This window comes from Pseudomassariella vexata (genome assembly GCF_002105095.1).
Source record: "Pseudomassariella vexata strain CBS 129021 chromosome Unknown BCR38scaffold_10, whole genome shotgun sequence".
Classification (NCBI taxonomy): domain Eukaryota; kingdom Fungi; phylum Ascomycota; class Sordariomycetes; order Amphisphaeriales; family Pseudomassariaceae; genus Pseudomassariella; species Pseudomassariella vexata.
In genome coordinates this window covers 726,647-745,653 of record NW_024467965.1, presented here as the reverse complement: position 1 = coordinate 745,653, position 19,007 = coordinate 726,647, and the positions used below count along the sequence as shown (strand labels likewise).

General features: G+C 48.7%; 6 protein-coding genes and 1 pseudogene across 7 annotated transcripts; 4 read left to right on the top strand and 3 right to left on the bottom strand.

Annotated features, from left to right (window-relative positions):
• Positions 1–107: 107 nt before the first annotated feature.
• BCR38DRAFT_33745 (uncharacterized protein) lies at positions 108–1,135 on the bottom strand. The gene is made up of 4 exons (XM_040855537.1): positions 855–1,135; positions 694–800; positions 371–630; positions 108–313 (listed from the first exon to the last, which is right to left on the bottom strand). The coding sequence occupies exons 1-4, from the start codon at positions 996–998 to the stop codon at positions 192–194; spliced, it is 633 nt and encodes a 210-aa protein (XP_040713484.1). The 5' UTR covers positions 999–1,135; the 3' UTR covers positions 108–191.
• A 9,027-nt stretch (positions 1,136–10,162) lies between these two features.
• Positions 10,163–10,862, top strand: BCR38DRAFT_347618 (uncharacterized protein; the record flags this gene model as incomplete). The annotated part of the gene is made up of 3 exons (XM_040856358.1): positions 10,163–10,334; positions 10,392–10,643; positions 10,708–10,862. 3 exons carry the CDS (start codon positions 10,163–10,165, stop codon positions 10,860–10,862), a joined length of 579 nt encoding a protein of 192 aa, XP_040713483.1.
• Positions 10,863–11,875: 1,013 nt separating this feature from the next.
• On the top strand, positions 11,876–12,788 carry BCR38DRAFT_440077 (uncharacterized protein). Its single transcript, XM_040860683.1, has one exon. The coding sequence runs from the start codon at positions 12,018–12,020 to the stop codon at positions 12,648–12,650; it is 633 nt and encodes a 210-aa protein (XP_040713482.1). The 5' UTR covers positions 11,876–12,017; the 3' UTR covers positions 12,651–12,788.
• Positions 12,789–12,946: 158 nt separating this feature from the next.
• Positions 12,947–15,028, bottom strand: BCR38DRAFT_348346 (uncharacterized protein; the record flags this gene model as incomplete). Its single annotated transcript, XM_040856413.1, has 3 exons — positions 12,947–12,991; positions 13,043–14,521; positions 14,579–15,028. 3 exons carry the CDS (start codon positions 15,026–15,028, stop codon positions 12,947–12,949), a joined length of 1,974 nt encoding a protein of 657 aa, XP_040713481.1.
• A 586-nt stretch (positions 15,029–15,614) lies between these two features.
• Positions 15,615–16,749, top strand: BCR38DRAFT_411277 (cytochrome c/c1 heme-lyase; the record flags this gene model as incomplete). Its single annotated transcript, XM_040858559.1, has 3 exons — positions 15,615–15,704; positions 15,760–16,412; positions 16,476–16,749. 3 exons carry the CDS (start codon positions 15,615–15,617, stop codon positions 16,747–16,749), a joined length of 1,017 nt encoding a protein of 338 aa, XP_040713480.1.
• A 761-nt stretch (positions 16,750–17,510) lies between these two features.
• Positions 17,511–18,003, top strand: BCR38DRAFT_487153 (uncharacterized protein; the record flags this gene model as incomplete). The annotated part of the gene is made up of 2 exons (XM_040864119.1): positions 17,511–17,671; positions 17,778–18,003. 2 exons carry the CDS (start codon positions 17,511–17,513, stop codon positions 18,001–18,003), a joined length of 387 nt encoding a protein of 128 aa, XP_040713479.1.
• A 420-nt stretch (positions 18,004–18,423) lies between these two features.
• Positions 18,424–18,567, bottom strand: BCR38DRAFT_t231 (annotated as a pseudogene). The gene has a single exon. The product of its transcript is annotated as a tRNA-OTHER (tRNA).
• Between the last annotated feature and the right edge of the window lie 440 nt (positions 18,568–19,007).

Genomic DNA, 19,007 nt, shown 5'->3' with positions numbered 1-19,007 from the left:
GCAAAGTATGGTACAAAGTTTACTAAGCATATATCAGCAAGTGTATCAACGTTCCAATTCCAAAGCGTACTCACAAGTGTAATTGAAAACATCCAAGCGGGAAAGAACGACGGTCCTGACGATACCACACGCGCCAGCACTGCACACTTGTCAGCTTACGTACACCAAGGCCACTCAGTGCAAAATTCGACTCACATGACACCTAAACTCATGCCGGTCGCAAGCATAAACTTGTCTCGTTGGGGCATATTGAGAGAAAATATGAAAAGCCATGGAAACACGGCGAAGAAAAAATCACAGATGCTAGACCAAACTGGGAGCATGTTAGTAAATTCAATCCACTGATGGACGCGAGAGATAAAGGACTTGCCTCCCAGTCCGACACTCATGGCCTGTATTTTGAAATGCCACACGCCTGGTGTTCTTAATGGATCCCAACTTGCCTTCACCGGAGTAGTCTGGTTCCAGAGCATGATGGTGAGTGCAATTGACGTCGTAACCGTTAAGATGACTGCGACCCAGAGCGCAGTCTTGTGCCACCTCACTTGGACGACGCGGAGAAGAAACAGGCCCATCGATAACTTGGCCATGGCGTTGCCGGTGATTGCAAAGCTATTCGCTACGTAGGTCCTGTAAATGTAGTGATCAGCATTTGCATTGATGACGGCAAGCCAGGCGCGGTTTTATACCCACCAGAATATGGCATCGGAAGAGCTAGCAATGCTCAGTTCCCAAAAGTTCTGACCAAGACCGTAGTGAACTGCAACCTGGATGAAGATGGCGAAGAATAGTAGGAAAAGCTGTATCAAGTCAGATGCGATCCGTTGAAAGTCATTGCACCGGCAACAGCCTACCCCAGTCCAAGCGTACATGTAATCTTCAGCGCCAACGAACTTGACGACATAGATCCGCGTATAGAGCCTCGCAACTACCAAAACAGAAGATAAGACGACCATGGCCCACGTGGCACAGGCGAGTTGAATTCCGGTATTCATCATGCCGTGACTAAGCAATCAATGGTCCCAGACATCGGAAAGGTGAGACAAGGAGGGGAAGGGGGAAACAAGGCAATTGAGAAAGTGCAGTGCGAGAGGTCGAAAGGATATAGCGAAAATGGACATCCCAGCAACGCAAGCTGGAACATGGTGGTGATGTACCGCCTCTGCTAATCATTCCTACAAAGCCCGAAAATAGAAACCCTGCGGCCGATCGAGCAACCTCGCCGCCCAAATGGCCACCGCCGCGCATGCGGCACTAGGAGATATAACCGTACATGTCGAGACAAGCGTCATCGCATTACCGACAGAACAACAATGAAAACACGAACGAGCGACTCATGCACCTCGAACTGCTTGCCGAAGACCTGTGTCAAGGACTCTTGTCGGTCGCACATTCTTCTCATGGCCGGCTGGCTCAATTGGTTGAACTTGGATTTTATGTTCCCGTTGAAGGAGCAAAAGGAGGGCACATATGCCTAACCTGTATGTATTGTAGCTAACTCTGGTCCTCTCTTCGAGGGTCTATGTATGGAAACAAAAGGGTTCTTATATAGTCAATGAATGGTAGACTTGCTGATTAATTCAGACAAGTTGTAGAAGCATATAGATAAGTAGGGAATGTTCTATCCTCGCCACATTTCTCGTAATAGAGGTATGTGGGGATGGTCGCCGTTCTAGGTGGCGATAGTGGCAAGTATAGGACCCACATGGCCCACAGGGCCCATATTGTCCAACTGTTGAAAACACCAGGGCTCCGGCGAATGAACTCGCATATTGGCCTAGCGTTGAACACCCCTCCGCCCAGCCCGCCTATCGATTCACTCGACCAAGAGCTAACCAAGACTAAGCGCTGAGACCCGCACTATTGGGATCCAAACATCGGTCATTAGCGGCTCGTCCAGGCCGACCAAAAGGCCGCTCTTCCCCAGGGTTCTCCTGTGGAGCACGTAATGCCCCTGTCAGACCCAGCATGATAGATTGATAAATCACACGAGGGAGCCAATCAGAATTTAAAGTTCGAATGTTGCAATTTGTTCTCGACCTTTTCTACCATTTGCACTACCGTCAAGTGAGTCATGTGTTCCTCGGACCGGATGCGCGGGGATATATCTGCTTCAAGACGTAGAAGAGGAGCCTTCTTGCGATAGCATAAGGCTGGACACTCATTGATGGCGCTGGGTTTCCATATTGCTAGCACTGTCAATAGCGGTTTCAACCTTTTGGTTTGTGTTCTTCTGGATCTCGGCTCACGTTATTTCGAAAAGCCATCAATTATCAGGGATCAACATGGTTCTATTAGAGAAATGGGTCATCATCATCGACAGCATGAAGTATTTTAGGAATCCGGTGGTGTTTGAAAGCCTTGTCGTTCCAGCTTTGGGTTTCATATTTTACAGCTCAGCTTCGTAACACTTTTGTCGGTCCACTGTAAGCATCACAAGGCTGGCAGCGCTCAATTCTATTGTCGACCGAAATAGTGGCATACCAAATCATTCTCTAAAACCATACATCTTCAATGCTGATGTGGACTGGATGCGATTTGAAAGGAACCGCATTTGGGTGGACTGAGATAGAAAGCCTCAAACAACTATTATTTGGAATCAACTAGCTTGACGCATTATACGGTCCTGTCCAAATTCGCACTAAAGGTATAGGTTTGTACAGTAGCACACAGTGAAACCAAAGTCTGTAGCGCGTAATCGAATTATGTGAGTATTGACAGTAACAAAAGATGCTGTGATCTCTTCAGGTAAACAGTCGTATATAAACAATTTAGCACTGTAAGCTCTGAACATTGCCACAATTCTTGAGTGGAGCGAGTATGTATCTATTCCACAATGGCTTGCTTTCCCAGCTGTGCAAGAAATATCAACTAAAGCAAGCGCCCTCATGCATCCCGCACCTTCTGGACCTTCATCATCATTCCACCAGTAGGCTTCGCCTCCACCGCTAGATATTGAACTCGGCATCACCCTACAGAGTATCCAGATAAGTGTATCTTTCTCTGGGTGCCTTGTTCGGCTTCAGGTCTGCACGCTCGGAGCCGAGATCGCACAGAATCAGGATGGTTTTCATTTATCTTTCTATTACGCTCCTGGATAAATAATCTTGTTAAGGATCTTGCTGTCCGTCTCCATCATCTTCACCTTAAACCTGCAGGCATATACTGCCCGTCGTCACTATGCATAACGTAGCGATATAAATTCGATTATAATTAGTATTCCGTTACTAACGGGTAGCTCTACCGAAGATATAATCCTCCTATTGAGGTCTTTCTTCTTTGAGGAATCCTTAGGTGTACTCTTACTTAATAATGATTTATTTACCTTTAGAGGTAACGTACCCCACAAGCAAGTTGGCCACTTTTTCTTGGCACCGTATGAATAACTTCAATAACTTAACTAAACTAAAAAATAGTAATTCAAACTAATCGGAATCCTCTTACTCGTACGTATCTTTGTCATTCTCACAAGTACGAGCATTATGTCCGGGCTCTCCGCAGATCCTACAGCGCCGTCGGCGTGGTTCGGCCGGTCTCGTACGACGACGACTTACACGTATATCATCCTGTAGCTGCTGTTCAATATCCCTTTGAGACTGTAAGTCCTGAGCGTCTCGTAAACTAAGAGATCCTCTATCTTGTAGCTGTCGATTTTTAGTCCTTCGACGACGGCTTAGCTCTTGATTGGCCTTCCGAAGTGTAGTAACCTCATCCTCAAGTAAAACTAACCGATGCATAACAGCCGTCGCACTACGTGAAAATTGGTCAATAGCCGTAAGTATTGTCGTCGGGGAGCTATTCTGATGCTGTAAGATTCTGTTTTTAACGTATTCAGACTGGGATTGCGCCTCGGTTGGTGTAAGGAAAGAGCCGTTGTGGCGGGCCGGTCTCAGCTGACAAGCTGAGTCGGGAGGGATTCGCCCCCGATCCGGTAGAACCCCGGAACCGCCCAGCTTAAGAGGAGAACTCGAGACGCTCGCACCTAGTTTAGATTCTTCAAGAATCAGTCTTGCAATATACGCACCCATACACTGGCCTACTTCTAGCTACCCTTTGCACGACCTGACTATTATATTGTGAGACGTGTGTTATCCTCGTTACAGTTGGGTTATTTGGAGTCTTTGATTCCCATATTAAGGGGGCGCCAGACGAGCTCCCAGGAGGTGTAGGCGTATGTAGCTTAATATCCAGCTGTGAAATCACATATTCCGGGTCGTACTCAATAAGTCCTGTCCCCCTGAAACCTGCTGTAACGAAACATCTAATAGTCTAGCTGCGTAAACCACTAAAGATTCTGTAAGGGTTTGTGCTAGTAAGTAAGTCCTGCTGCGGAGTCCTCAAGCAATAATATCGGGGTTTGACGTATGGAGTAGAGTGCTTTGGGTAACTGAAGTATTCAAGTAGGGTAATCAGGAATAGAGTCGTTAAGGCAGTTTGCCTCACCAATGGGTTAGATTGATGCTTAGATTGATCACTGAAGTAGAGACTGTCTATCTATGAAATGCCTGGGAGTCCTGTCCCTTGTGTGTCCATCTCTCCTTCACTGATCTCGTTGGATCACTTGGATCACGTCGCTCCTGGTGATCCCTATCACGTGACCTTTTCCTTTAGTCGGGGGCCTAGTTGTTCCTTTCCGTCCTTATGGGGCTTTGTTCCTGCGGGGTTCCGTCATGGCCTATTGTAGGGCCTGTCGGGTTGGTTTTGGCCAGGTTAGAACCAACGGTTCGTAACACTAGTCTAAATCTATACCTAAGGACTAGTAGTTATATAGTACTATATTTTCAAAGCATACATCGAATGGTACGTTTCTATTTAGAGACTTAATCTATTGTAATAATCTAGGTTCCATCATAGCTGGATGTCACAAGAGGAGGACCAAGCCCCTAGGCCAATAGACCAAAAGATCTAGAAATGTCAGTGTTACTGACATTTGGTCCCACTAACTGCTATATACAGCACTATGTGGCTCTGTAATCGCCAGCGCTGTGACACTCTGCTTCATAAACAAGATACACTTGCTTTTCTTGCCGCCACACACATCCCACGTTCTCCAGCCTCTCGATCAGTCAGTCTTTGGACCCCTCAAGGCAGCCTATAAGAAGGAGCTTTGTTACCTTGACCGATGGGATACTACTACTGTCGTAGAGAAGAGAAACTTTCTCCTCTGCTATAGAAAGGCACGTCTAGCAGCATTGACCGTTAAGAACATTATCAGTGGATGGAAATTTACTGGTCTCTGGCCTTCGAGCATAGCTAGACCCCTTATGAGCCCCCTGCTCCTTGAGAATACGTCAGCACCAATCAAACAGCCTAGTCAGACTCGCAAAGCGCACTCTAGTAGTCAGGACTGGGCGTTAAAGACATCAGCAGAGCTTGAGGCTAGTAGGGCTAGGAAGCGGAGGAAGGTCAAAATGAGCCCTAATTCGAAGTTTACTAATATCAAGGCTATTCGGAAGGCTCAAATCGAGGCTGGTGAAATTGAGGATAGTACAGATGAGTCTAGCGAGTCTGAAAACCCTAGCGACGGTGAAAGCTGTATTGTAGTCGCATCAGAATAAGTGTAAAAAAGGTTGAAGTTAATGGTTATAATATACAGCATCATTTTTAGGGCGTTCCACATGTGGGGGTGTCCCGGATGTAGGTGTGAGACGTTATAGGCCGACTGCGTCCTAGGTGGATATTCTATGGGTAGTTGCAACGAGCTGGCAATTGTGATGATCAAGCGGAATGGACGGAGTTAGTTTCCGGCGAGAACACACTTAAGCAAGTAGCATAGTCATAATATAGACGCACGGTTCCTCGTAAGATCGCAGTGGCTCCATACACACGTGGTAGCGGAGCTGACTAGCGCCATTGAAACGTGTTCGCAGTAGCTATACCAATGTAAACTGTGTTGATTCAATGGCACCAACACGAAGGAGCTTTCGGGTGCGCAATTCTACAATATACGCTATCGAATGAGAAATGCCGACCCATGTGCATATGATCACCCTCTCCAGTTATGCAGAACTTTCTCAAAACGAGTGGGCGCCGTTGGAAGCATTGCCACGTCCCAAGTATCACAAAGTGCTGTCAGCCGACCCGCATGCACACTCTAATTTGTGACTGAAATCAAAACGGAAAGGCAACAAAACAAAACATCAATATAATGGATGATATATTGAGCTCATCTGCTGAGATCAATTACTATTAATTGACTAAGTAATGTATGAAGTGTTGAATATATAATAAGTGCACAGGGACGATGCCTTCTTCCAGTGCGCGTAATTTTGGTAATCAAGTGCACAGAATGAATGATAACCTAAACGTGAAGTTTTGTTTCCAAGGTCGAACAGATCATTCTACTGAGATCGATCATGATTGCGGTATAGTCCCGTCTTGACCTGGGCGGTTTATCCGGTGACCCAGCATAAAGCTACCAGTTTCCAATAATAAGTGTATGTGCCAGCTATAACGTGATCATGTGGCCTCACTGCGGAGTATTCCGGACCTCAATGAGCTGTTTTTCAGGTCTCACGGCGAAGGGAGACGCGGATTAGGAAAGGAGACTTATGTGACCGGACCTTGTACGTGTTGGTCCAAATTGACCGTCAAAAGACGAGGGACCCACTCGCTGTAGAATGAGGTATTTTTGGTAGTTATAAGGTCTGACAGTACGTCTAGATCTGGATAGGTCAGTTGATTTGAACAACAAAACCTAAGATATAGAATAACTTGCATATAAGCATGCACATATGGAAAGATTATCCAGCCGAGCTGGACCCGGGGATCGTAAGCGATGAGATATTGGTATTCGGTGGAGTCTCCGCAATAGAAACAAGCCAGATGACTTGCGCCTTTATTCGTAGCTTGCCTTGAACTAACGGGACTGCATGCCGTACTGATTCCAGAGAAAATCGTCGTTACATCTCAATGCTCGGTGATCAAGGTGAGCGTCCAGCTGTTTACAGCAACTATCTTGAGGTTGCGGGGGCTTCAGCAGGTATAATTATAGCAACATTTGAATTTCACGAATGTGCTTTGGAAGATCCTGCCTCCTTTCTAGCAACATTGTTGCATTCTACATCAATGCCTTGTCACAGGTTCATATTCGCAGCTCAGCCTGGAATAACAGCGTCATTTGCCAACAGGAGCAAGGGAATGCCGAGTCATAACGAGATACCACGCTTTCAAAAAATTCCAACGTTACACGGTCACTTTCCTGCCGTGAGCCGGTGAGGGCATTTCACCTGCACAATCCAATTGGACATTAGATTGACGTATTCAACCGATATGGATGACCAATTGGCCTCGTAGCATTCAGCTCATCTACATTATGTGTCATTTTATATCCGTGTCACAATTTCCCAATCCGGCCTTCAACATAACATCAATCATAACCCATTGTAACCTTAAATGATAGCCGAAAAACGAACTATCCATAAATCGAAGGAATGACGGGGAATTTACCTCCGAGGCTCGCGCGGTTATCATAGTCACCACTTCTTACAGCAAATCGTATACGATTCTTACAGACGCGTTCGGTAATACCAAGGCGCTAAATGATTACCGAGATTGTGTCTCGCGCCAAAATAATGGAAACCATTAAAACGTAAAATCGGAGGAGAGTAAATATAAACTAGAGGCTTACTGTTATAAAGAAACAATATTCCCTACCTATAAGAAAGGGGCTAATATATAGTATCTTTATACATAAGTATACGGTCCAAATTTATTCTTTAAATCTGCGCTAGTCCCTTGTTAAGAAGGACTACTAAACGCTTTAATAACCTTATCGACCACTATACTTATATAGAGACCCAGATCTCTATTATAGCTAGCATATTAAGAATCATCTTTTATAAGGAGAATTCGGTCGCTGTAGATACGGGGTCAGTAAAGCGATACTACTAAGTCCTCGAAGAAGGCATTATTCTACTCTACTAGGTTAGTGTCAGGGTACGGCTAGGCCGAAGGCAATAGTACAGAGTGATGGGGAGTAATGGGCGTCCCTCCTACATAGCACCGGGTGGTCACTGGCGGTCTCAGGTAGGGGTGCCCACGATGATGCATTGATCTCTACTCCTTCCCTATCCTACTTCGAGATGGTCCTTATATAGATAGCTAGGCCGCTGTTTGGACCCGGCGTAGCCGCAGGTTTGGCGATGCCGGGAATCCTGACTCTCGGCATCCCGAAACTTCACATAGACTGTAATCATGACTCGGGAGGCTTTTGTCCGAAACACCCCACCGGCACCCCACCGGTGTCCTGCGTTCAGTGTCTGACAGTTAGGGCACCTTTTGTACATAATAATATATTTATTTATATTACAGGGAACTCGAAGGAGCAGCTAGAAGACTATTAGCTATATCTCTGCTCTATACGAGTAAAATGTACGGAGTACTTTATCTTAATTTATAAAAATATGTATCTCCAACGAGGCCTATACTCGCGGGTTAACCGAATTAGCATAGTCTGAGGTAAATATAGACCTTAAATATTTCTTATGGGCCATCGGTAGTACGTAGAGATGAAGGCTAGCACGCGCACTATTATTTTATAATTGTAGCTATAAAATTCAGACGTAGTTTAGCTAAGGGTCGGCATTGCCGTTCATGTGCGTTGGTTATATTAGGAGAGGTCAAATGCCTTGGCATATTCATAAAATGTCACTTTTAGTGTAGCAGAGCATCCAGATGCCCAACGTCCATTATCCAGGTTCCCCGCAAATTTGGGCATGGCAAAACAGCTGGGTAAATTGGGTTAATGCAATATACAGCCCACGGCAGGTAATGATGCTTCTCCTTTTTTTTAGCTCCCTATTGGGTTGCATTCGGGTTGTAGATGGCTGGCCCACCCTCAATAGTTTCTCATCCGAGTCTGGTTCTCTTGATCGACAACGGCAAGCCCGTTATAATCCCCAAACGAGTCATCATAATGAGTGGGTACCGGAACTAACCAGCTATGGAAGCATACTAATATGGATGAAGAGTCGTGGCTAGCTGGTGGCAAAGATTGGACCCGGAAAATCTAGAGCAGTGCTCTGTACGCACGGCATTTGTTAATTATCCCGAGGACCAACACCAGCAACAACGCGACAGGGCACCTATACGACAGCCCAGCAGTTTTTTTTCCCTCATCAGCGTTGATCTTCACTGTAAGAATGAAGCTTAAATCTAAGGATATGTGATCGTCAGGTCCCATCTTGAGATCATGCCCAGATCTGTCTCGATGCAATCGTTGCACAGCTCCCCGCCCCCCTTTCCCTCTCACTCGAAGCCACTGACATCACAAAGCGTATATCAAAATGTCTTGTTGGCACACTGTAATATTGATATCACGATTGAGTAGCATCGGAGAGCGCTATTCACTAGCCGACTGTCGAAACGATGCTACCAGCAACCTCGGGGCGTAACGCCATCCAGGGACTGAACGCCCAAGCCAATGGTAAAATACACCCCACCACCATCACGAGGTTTCCACAGGTTGCCACAGTCGGCTTTAAAGAAACATCAATATACCACGTCGTCTTCGCCTATGTGACTCCGTATACTAGCGCCACTGTCACAGCGCAAACGCTCGGCTGGCGGGCTCTTGATCCGTTTACGATACCACGACCGCCTTCATCAGCCAATGATCAGGTCCGGATACAAAGCCTCACAAGACAACATAGTATCCAACAGCCTGTTTCTCGGTTCATCGCAGAGCGATAGGCTGTCGCTGGACAACCCTGTCTTGTCGTTTCATTAATCCGACCGAAGCGATTCATGTCGCCTATCTCCAAAGTCTTGGCCCGGTATAAACTCAGCGCGAAGCCATGACCTCGAGATCAAGATCTCTTGGTTAGATCGGCATTCAGATGAATAATGAGGAGAAGATCGGCATGGCCGGGTATCATCACGAGTCTAGGCTCAATTTACCGGTCCCAATACCAGAAAACTTTGTCGTACGACAGCTAGAGGCGATGGGGAGACGAGCTCGATCAGATCAAGGTGAAAACTTCAAGAAAGACAAGATGCCAAGAACCGAAGCCCTCAGAGAAGGATAAATAGACGATACTCGGCCCTCAAGTATCACCCTTTCTCCTTTCCTCAGCAGCATCATCAACAGACTCGAACTCGACAGCCTAGCTCCTCAAGACTTGCCCTAAGCATCTCAGCACTTGCTTTCCAATCTTTGAAAATGAAGGCCTTCTTCACTCTCTTTGCCTTTGGCAGCCTCATCGCCAGCACCATCGCCAACCCCATCGGCACCGCCACCGGTCTCCAGAAACGCCAAGATGAAGACTACAGTGTCCAGGAAGCCAGCCTGAATGATCTCTTCGCCAAGATCCAGGAGCAGACCGGTGCCATCAGTAAGCTGAGCCTTCCAACGCGAAAACATGCGTGGTAGTCCTCTAACTCGGAGACAGACAAGACCGTTGCCACGGCCCCCGATAGCCCCACCGACGACGAGGCCAACGCCTTCGCTGCCGAGATTGCTCCCCAGCTGGAGGCCATCACCGCTCTCTTGAACACCGCTACCGCCTCTTACTCGGCAAAGCGCGATGTGGTGGACTCCCGCACCGAGAAGTGCGACAAGACTTGCATCTTCGGCGTCATCACCATCTTGATCTGGGAGATCCTCGGTCTCGTCAAGTTCCTCATCTTCAAGCTCGGCCTTGGTAAGTTACCGAAAACCAAAAGAAAGAATGGATAGTGAACCGATAACGCTGACCAAATCAAAAGCCTGCGTCTTGATCTACCTGCAGCCCCTGGTTCTCGCCCTCGTCGGTCTCATCAAGGCCCTCGATATCGTCATCGGTAGCCTGCTCTTCGCTGTCGGCGGCATCGTCAACCAGCTGCTCGCCGCTGTTGGCCTTGGCCTTCTCGGCTTGTCTTAAGCTGCTCACACACAGAGTCAGACGTACCGACCATACACTAGCGATCGAGAAGTTGAATGGAGCAGGTGTTGGGTGATGGTTGGTTGATGAGGTCCTGGGCAATATCATCCGTTTCCTGTTTATGCTTATAATGATTTACACTGCACTGCTTCTTCACTCGCTATCATACCCAAAGCAAGCATTGTCGCCGGATAAAATCTCAAAGGCCAGCCAGACAAGTCAAGGGGGACAAAACGGGTCGACGAGTTACGAGTCGCGAAGTAGAGTCTAGATATGCCTGATGAGTTGAACGAGTTGTTATCTCACGAATAATGCTTTCCCACATTGATGCTCGCTGACCATTGGTGGTGAAAATCGACCTGGAGCACCGGCCCCAAATCTTCAGTTCGTGATTATCCAAAGGCGCATCAAGAAGTGAAATGAAAAAAAGCCCTGGACATAATAAAATACCCCCGGTCTGCTAAGTAAAATAACGGGATCGAGCAAATAGTGGGGATGCTATAGGACCGGGATCAGGAAGATCACGCAGCGGTCCGCCTCCTGATTGGGCCTGCGCCCTCATGAAACCCAGAATGCGGCAGTCCCCTGGAATGGAATCACAACCGCACCCATCAAGGATATTCTGGGGATTGACAACCCAAGAATCTCTCGCTTGTCCTATCACGGAAGTCGGCAGCTTCCAAAACAGGGCCCTCCTGGAAATAATCGTGCGGCTCTGCGACTCTATCTCGGCAGGGGTGCCACTAGAACGACTCGCTCATACTCAATACGACTAAGAACAAGCTTAGAGCCATCCACTCATGCGCCTGGATGACCTTTCTGGGTCGCATGTCAAACCGCATCACGCCGACATGAGACGAAAGCATCCAGGGCGGCTTGACGCCCGTCTTGGCGCTTGGCGCTTCATATTTGCGGTAGCATCGTGAAGTATCCTCCTTTCCCTGACAGGTTGCCGAACCCCCATAAAAGCACGACGACTCCCGTTTCCATGTAATCTGATCTGCTCGTTTATTCCTTCCACATCTTCCATCTTCACTTCTCTAACTTCCCTCCGGTCAGGGTTTCTTTCGTTTTGCTACTCTCGCTTAATATTGCTATTGCTTCTTTCCGAAACTCTTCGCTTCAGCCGTTCTCTCAGATTTCAAAGTCTCGAAAATGTACAACTCAATCACCGCCCTCACCCTCCTGGCCGGCTTCGCCGCCGCGGCCCCGAGACCCATCATCCCCTTCGTTACGGGGAACCCCATTATCGAGCTGAGCAAGAGCCCCGTCTCGGTCGTCACGGCCCGCCAGAACGCCTGTTTCGTCATCGGCTCGACGACGTTGCCCGAGGAGGTTGCCGACAGCGTCACCGCCATTGAGAACTCCATTACCTGCGACACGTCCACCACCACTATCAGCGGCGTGCCCGATGTCACCTCGGGGAACGTCAAGTTCAGTGACATCGACTTCTCGCAGTCGTCCCAGACGCCCCTCGAATTCGCCTTGTCTACTTTCGCGACGGAGGACAACCTCGCCGATAGCGATCTCCAGACCTTCCAGGACCAGCTGAACGTCTACCTGGCCACCGAGGCCGGTATCCGAAGTGTCGCCGGCAGTCTCGCAATCAAGGTGCCCAAGTTCTTCTTGGAGATGCAGATCTCCCGTATCCAGACCGCACAGGGCAACCCTCCCACGGCCGCCGGTCTACAGGTCGACCACCTTGTCGAGAAGGTCACCAAGAACGCTGCCTCAGAGGACCAAGCCCTCCTGGACCAGGTTACGGCTTTGGGTACGCAGACGTCTTAAGGATTGCTGAGTTGCGGTCAGCGGAGTGGAGGTAATTGTACATGGGCAATGCGACTCTAGGAACGAGCCGGTTAATATAACGTAGCGTCGTAGCCGACGAACGTCGATGAACAATGGACAAGATGAAACCCAAAGAAACAAAATAATAAGTAAAAAAGAGTGATTTATAATCCTGAGTAACAATTATATATGCTTCGACACAACGCCGACCTGTATGCTTTTACATGTTGAAAGCCTGGGCCATCTTCCAACGCCAAATATGCTGTTCTATCCACACAATGACAGCCACGGTGCGCTTACACATTCGGCGACAATAAGTCGTACTTGACGCATCTCTCGACCTGTGAAACTTTCAGTAAATTCGTCGACTTGCTATCGCGCCAGATACTTACATCTTCAATGCTAGCTTGCATGAACCGACGCGCCTCCAAACCAGCCCACACAAACAGCATAGAGAAGTCACCCTTCTTCATCATGGAGGCGCCACCTTTGGCACCCAACTCTCTCAGTATGGGCAAACTGCTACTGAGTAAGTCGACGTCGGGATCGAGACTTCGGCCAATGCCCTCGAGTAAAAGTATGCTGATAACCACGTTGACGAAGTCGCCCTCAATTCTCACGTGATGCCCTCGCACCATGCTGAGCACTTGCTGCAGGATGTCACCAATCTTGACATTTCCCAGCGCTAGTGTGCTGCTCTTGACGTTGAGGACGAGATGCTGCATTTTGAGCGCGAATATCTCCTTATCCAATACAGCATCAGGTTGTCGGCAGCGTTCGCACATTAAATGACCCGCCTTGTACCCATCAAATTCGGCGACCGCCTTGAATAACTCGAGGAAGTTCTGGCGGTTAGTAGTGTTGAGCTCAGTTACAAGACCGGTATCAATAAAGACCAACTGTGGGCGGTAACCCTCGGCATCGATCTTCTTGAGTTCAGCCTCCCAAGCAGATTTGTCTCTGCGCTTGCGGTAGGGCCGCAGCCGTTCAAGAACTTGCTCTGTGACATCAGGTTGGTCCTGCGGTTGTAATGTTTCCGCATCGCGACGACTTAAACGTGGCAAGTCAGGCTTCTGCGTCTCATAAAAACGTACCATAATGTTCCCTGGGTGCAGATCGGCATGAATAAAGTTATCGAGGAGCAGCATACGGAGGAAGGCATCGAGGCCCTCTTGGGCTATGTCTTTTTGGAAGACCCCCCCACCATTCTCCAGGAAGTCAGCCAGGGGAATTCCCTGAGCGAATTCTTCGATCAAAACATTGCGAGTTGTGAACTCGAGGTACGGAAACGGAAACCAAGCCGTCGTGCGATCTTTGAAGTTCTTCCGGAACTTGGCGAGATTAGCGGCTTCTATGCGCAAGTCTAGTTGCAGCCTCATCATTTCACCGAACTGGACTACCTCGTCGGGGAGGGACAGCCACTCTATGGTGGGAATTGTGTTCAGAGCTGACGCGAAGAAGTTCATAATGCGAAGATCGCGCCGTACTGTCCTCTCCACCCGTGGGTGCAAGACCTTGATGGCTACATAGGAGGACGGAACCCGCTTCGGCGTGCTTTTAAGGACAGTGGTCACGCTTCGGCGGACGTGTTTGCTGATGTTGACTGGGGAATCAAAGACGTCTATGTCGGCTGGTGCCGCTAGGTCCGGCTTGAGCTTGGCTTTATAGACCTGGGCAATGGCACCGACTCCAAGCGGTTCCTCGTCGAATTCCTCAAATATTTCATCAAAGTGGCGCCCATCAAAGGCGGCTTCTATTGTCTTCCTCGTGGCATGCATGGGGTGTGCGGGGGCATTTGAGTGTAGTTTCGACATGATGTCGCACATCTCGTTGGGGAAGATGTCGGTTCGTGAAGCAGCCCATTGGCCCAACTGTTCATGCATTGTTAGCTGGGGGCTACTGTGTACAACTCCACGATCAACTCATACCTTGATGAAAGCAGGTCCTGCCCATTCCATGCCTTTGACCAAGAAACCATACCACCAAAGAGTTCCGCTTCTCTCGTTGTGACGATCTGGTTGTCGACGGCCAACCCATATCGCAGGGACAGCGATAATGACTGGAACGAAGATAATTGCCAGATGGAGGAAACGCAAGCCAGTACACAGGGGTTCCCACAAATACACATCGAGATAGTAGATGACATTGTGTCCCAATTTGGAGAAGCCACGGCCATCCTTAACCTTCTTCTTGTCTATCTCTTGCCTCGAAACTTCGAGCATGCGACCCTCAGCTGTCTGCTCAGTCCCTTCGTTATCTTTTTCTGACAGCTTCACAAAGGCTGCTGTTCCCAGAGCTGCAGCATTTGCAGCAGCTATGAGCACTTTCCCGCCGGGTCGCGAATGTTGCCATTGCGTCGGCCGGATTGGTATTGTCATATGTGTCGAGTGCAGTAGTCGAATGAGTCCTGGTAGCTTCGGCGCCCGTGGGAATGCCCGACGAGCGCAGAAGCGACCCAGAGAGAAAACGTGCCTCATCTCATCAGAAATACAGTAGGGCTTCGAAACGAATGAATGCGCATTGTCGCAATAAAGAGATGAGAACTGGTAAGTCCCACCAAGGTATTGTTCATTTGGAGCAAGCACGCCGGAAGTTCGCTCACTCAAACCTAGAGCCGAATTAGAAGGACGAGCGCGAAGCCGGTGATACAGAGTACGCGATCTCCAATCCCCGACCTATGATGACGTATTCATCTGCGAGAAAGGAGCACATGATGATCGGCCCAACTTCGGTAAAACATGTGGGAGCGGCCGTTTTGCTCCGTCTTTTCCGTCTTTTCATAGTCAGCGGTCATCGATCGGTCGCATGGCAAAAAGTTGACGGGCTTATCACAGCCGTCCCATATCAAAGGTCAGCAAACTGCATCACTAACAGCGCCAGAGCCTGATCAACCGTCTTTGACCTATACGTATTGTTCTTATCATTTTGTCTCTTCTGCTCTTTACACAACATCCTCAAGCCAGAATGGGTTGGTTTTGGGCAGATGGTCCGCAGACCAGGACCTCGCAAACACTTCACTTTCCCATGCTTCAAGACGGTGCCCGATCACCACTTGTAAGTCGCCATGTCTTCCTCACCGACCAGCCTTCCAGATCTAACGCGATTGTAGCCAGCATGTCCAATGCATAAGCACCAAGGCGCCGCCGACGTGATAACCTCCGCTCCCCCGAGCACCTGCCCTGTTAAACACGACGTATCCGCGACCACAGCGCCTCCGTCCGCCTGTCCAGTGCCACATGGATCGAAAAATGGTGCACCCACACCTGAGTCCCAGTCCGCCTTTTCGAAACTGAATCCCTTGAACTATATGTTCCGCGATCTCTCGCAAGACCGTGCGCCAACCCAGACACAATATCTTCCGACGTCGCGCGAGCCTTCAACAATCCCGAGAGGTGATGGCGATGGCAACTGGGAGTACCCGTCTCCGCAGCAGATGTATAATGCATTACTTCGCAAAGGCTACACCGACACGGATGTCACAGCAGTCGAGAGCATGGTCAGCGTGCACAATTTCCTGAACGAGGGTGCCTGGGCCGAGATTATGGAATGGGAGAAGCGCTTTTCTGGCGGCTTACACCGAGGATGGCAGTTGTGTAGTCATGGCGAACACAACTTCGACGCCATGGCTAAGAAGTATGGATATCAGGAGGAGGTGGAGGATTTGTCGCCAGGTTTGGTCAGGTTCCAGGGCAGACCAAAAGACATGACGCCCAAGGCCGCCATGATTCAAGTCATGGGGTGGATATATCCAGCTATGTTCGCGTAAGTTGACCTCGCAGACGACCCATATTGCGCTAAAAGCGTTGGACACTAATTGAAAAATAGAACCGAGCCGCCATTCGATCGCCATGACTGGTACGTTTCCCGAGAGACCAATGGCCAGAAGAGGGAAGTTCGCTACATCATTGATTACTATTCTGGCCCCCCTGAAGAGACCGGCGAACCTGTATTCTTCCTCGATGTCAGACCTGCCGTAACACCAACCGCTGCAGTCGAGCGAGTTATGAGATGGGGCTGCGACGTATGGTGGAAGGCTTCTGGCGGCGACGTTCGAGAGCAAGAGAAAATAGAGCAGAACAGCAAATCTTGGAGGGCATGAGGACCCCTGAATTGATCATCACGGCGCGCTGGAGTTCTTGGGGGTCTTTTCTAGGGTATGTACATATACTTTCTGTCGGGACTTTGGAACTGTATTGGGGGTACCCGATTGGAGGAGTGCTTTTCAATTGCAACTGTAGCAACGGTTCACGATGAACATGATGATCCTGTATTATACAACATCCCCTCTTCCTATGAGACGCTATAGTAGACCGGTACATAGACATCCGAGTCATGATTCAATTCGTAACTTGTCTCATGCATCTTGCGATTTGATTGACCGGGCAGTCCAGACCTGAGTTTTGGCCGTCAAACTCCCAACCCTTGTATTTTTCCACGATTGAGGCAAGGCGTGTATGCGGGGAGGACCCTGAACAGTCACTCGGACCGCTCAGCCGGACGAGATGAAGGTAACGAAATGAGGCCAACTGGTCAGCTGGCTGCTGTTCTGAAGATGTCAACTTGCCTTTAAGTGATCCGTTTCCCTTCCTTCTTTACTGTTTTCCGTCTTCCGAAGTGTTCATTGGGGGTGTCATATTGACTTCTAATTACCGTTGCGCCGCCCAATTTCTCACTTACACCAGACACTCTCCCCCGCAATCGCGCAGCCTGTGGTGTAATAAGCCCAACGTAATTTATCTGCATTAAATATATCGCACAGCGATCCCCGACTAAGAACAGCGTGTCGTGTTTCTGTTTTCAGTAAGGACACATCTTTTCAAAGCGTTACACCCATATTGAGGAGGGATAGAAAAGGGAGAGATGTTGTTGGACACATACCTACCTCAGTACGAGCTGTCGCTCTTCCAGCGCCTCCTGCTTATTTGGCTGTTCATCGCCACTGGGCTGGTTCTCGCGCTACAGGCATCGCAATCGGTGGCTGATCCGCGACCGAGATGGACTTTGTTGAATAAGGAACAAAAGTGAGTTTACTCCGTACGACGCCTCCTGTTTTCTTTCCGGTCCCTGCATTGGAAAGGAGGAAGGAACGGGTTTACAAATCACTGACTAACAGCGCAATGCAAAAAGGCCCTACTGGTACACCTTCTACGTCTTCGCGGCTTTCATGCTGTTACAGGTCACGTACCGCCCCCTGCTTTGGAATATGGAGGGCATGCTGGGTGGTTACGAGGTTGCGATCCTGGACGGACTTTGGATTGGACTTTTGGGGTTAGAGGCAGTTATGATTGTTTCTGTGCTGGTACTCGGGATTGTCAGGACCGCGAAGCCGGCGCAAAAGATAAAGGAGTCGTAGACGACTTCGAGAAACTGTGGGCGTTGCCTAACCGTCTTTCCCATTCGGCGACTTGCGTCATTCAAGCACAACGCTTACCGGGGGGTTAGCTAGCATGGTTACCAACAACGCTCCTCAACCCCTTCATCCAGCTTTTACTCAACTCTTAGATGCAAAAGAACGGAATGAACAACGGTATGTTAACTCAATGGCATTTTTGAGCGCCGCAATTCCAATTCAAGTACTCAACGATGAAGACTTGCTGGATAGCATTGAGGTACAAGGGATCAAAGGTAGCCCGCCGTTTGGCGGAAACGAACCCAGAACTTGTCACTAGAACCAGTGCCACTTGCGTAGAGCTATCAAACCCTGCAAGTTGGGAAGGCAAACTCATGTTACAAGAGAGGCCAAAAAGAGCAATGCGATAAAATCCAAAAGTTCTGGACGTTATGGGAATTGAACCCATGACCTTTCACAAGCGCGCTGTGTGGTGCGAAGCCTGCATGTGTCAGTATTGACTGCGAGTATTGATCTTGAATCTGCTGTGGCTGACTTACGAAAATCATACCCCTAGACCAAACGCCCTGATGAATGTTGAAAAACTGAAAGAAAATGGAGATTAAGTTGTGAATGTGATATTACGTATTGGATGTGCTGCATGCTGATGGGGCATAGTTGAAGTTTGGTGGGCTCCGAGTTGTCTTTGGAGCGGCTAAGTGCGGCTTTGCTTGGCCAATCATAAGTGCTTAAGTGCCTAAAGAACTTCAGCACTTCGAACAGCGACTCGAGTCAAGTTGTCTGGCTTACGAACAGGTCAAATTATTTGTAGTCCGACCATATGCGAATGCGTCGCACAAATAGGAAACACTGGCACTCAAAATGCTTGTTCCCAGATACTCGTCAGGTGCAACACCAGGATCCAGCGTGTCATAATTTGCTTCTGAGTTCTTACTGCGCGGAATGCAATTCAATAACCTGATTCGCGACCCCTGAGAAGCCATCCTAGCACTGGCCAAGGATATTGT

What these genes read in the sequence shown, in the direction of transcription:
- BCR38DRAFT_33745 (XM_040855537.1), bottom strand. Translation starts at nt 998, where the DNA reads ATGATGAATACCGGAATTCAACTCGCCTGTGCCACGTGGGCCATGGTC. An exon ending in TCTTCCGATGCCATATTCTG is followed by an intron (nt 631 to 693) that starts GTGGGTATAAAA and finishes CTACATTTACAG; the next exon opens with GACCTACGTAGCGAATAGCT. An exon ending in CATGAGTGTCGGACTGGGAG is followed by an intron (nt 314 to 370) that starts GCAAGTCCTTTA and finishes ACATGCTCCCAG; the next exon opens with TTTGGTCTAGCATCTGTGAT.
- BCR38DRAFT_440077 (XM_040860683.1), top strand. Translation starts at nt 12,018, where the DNA reads ATGTACAACTCAATCACCGCCCTCACCCTCCTGGCCGGCTTCGCCGCC.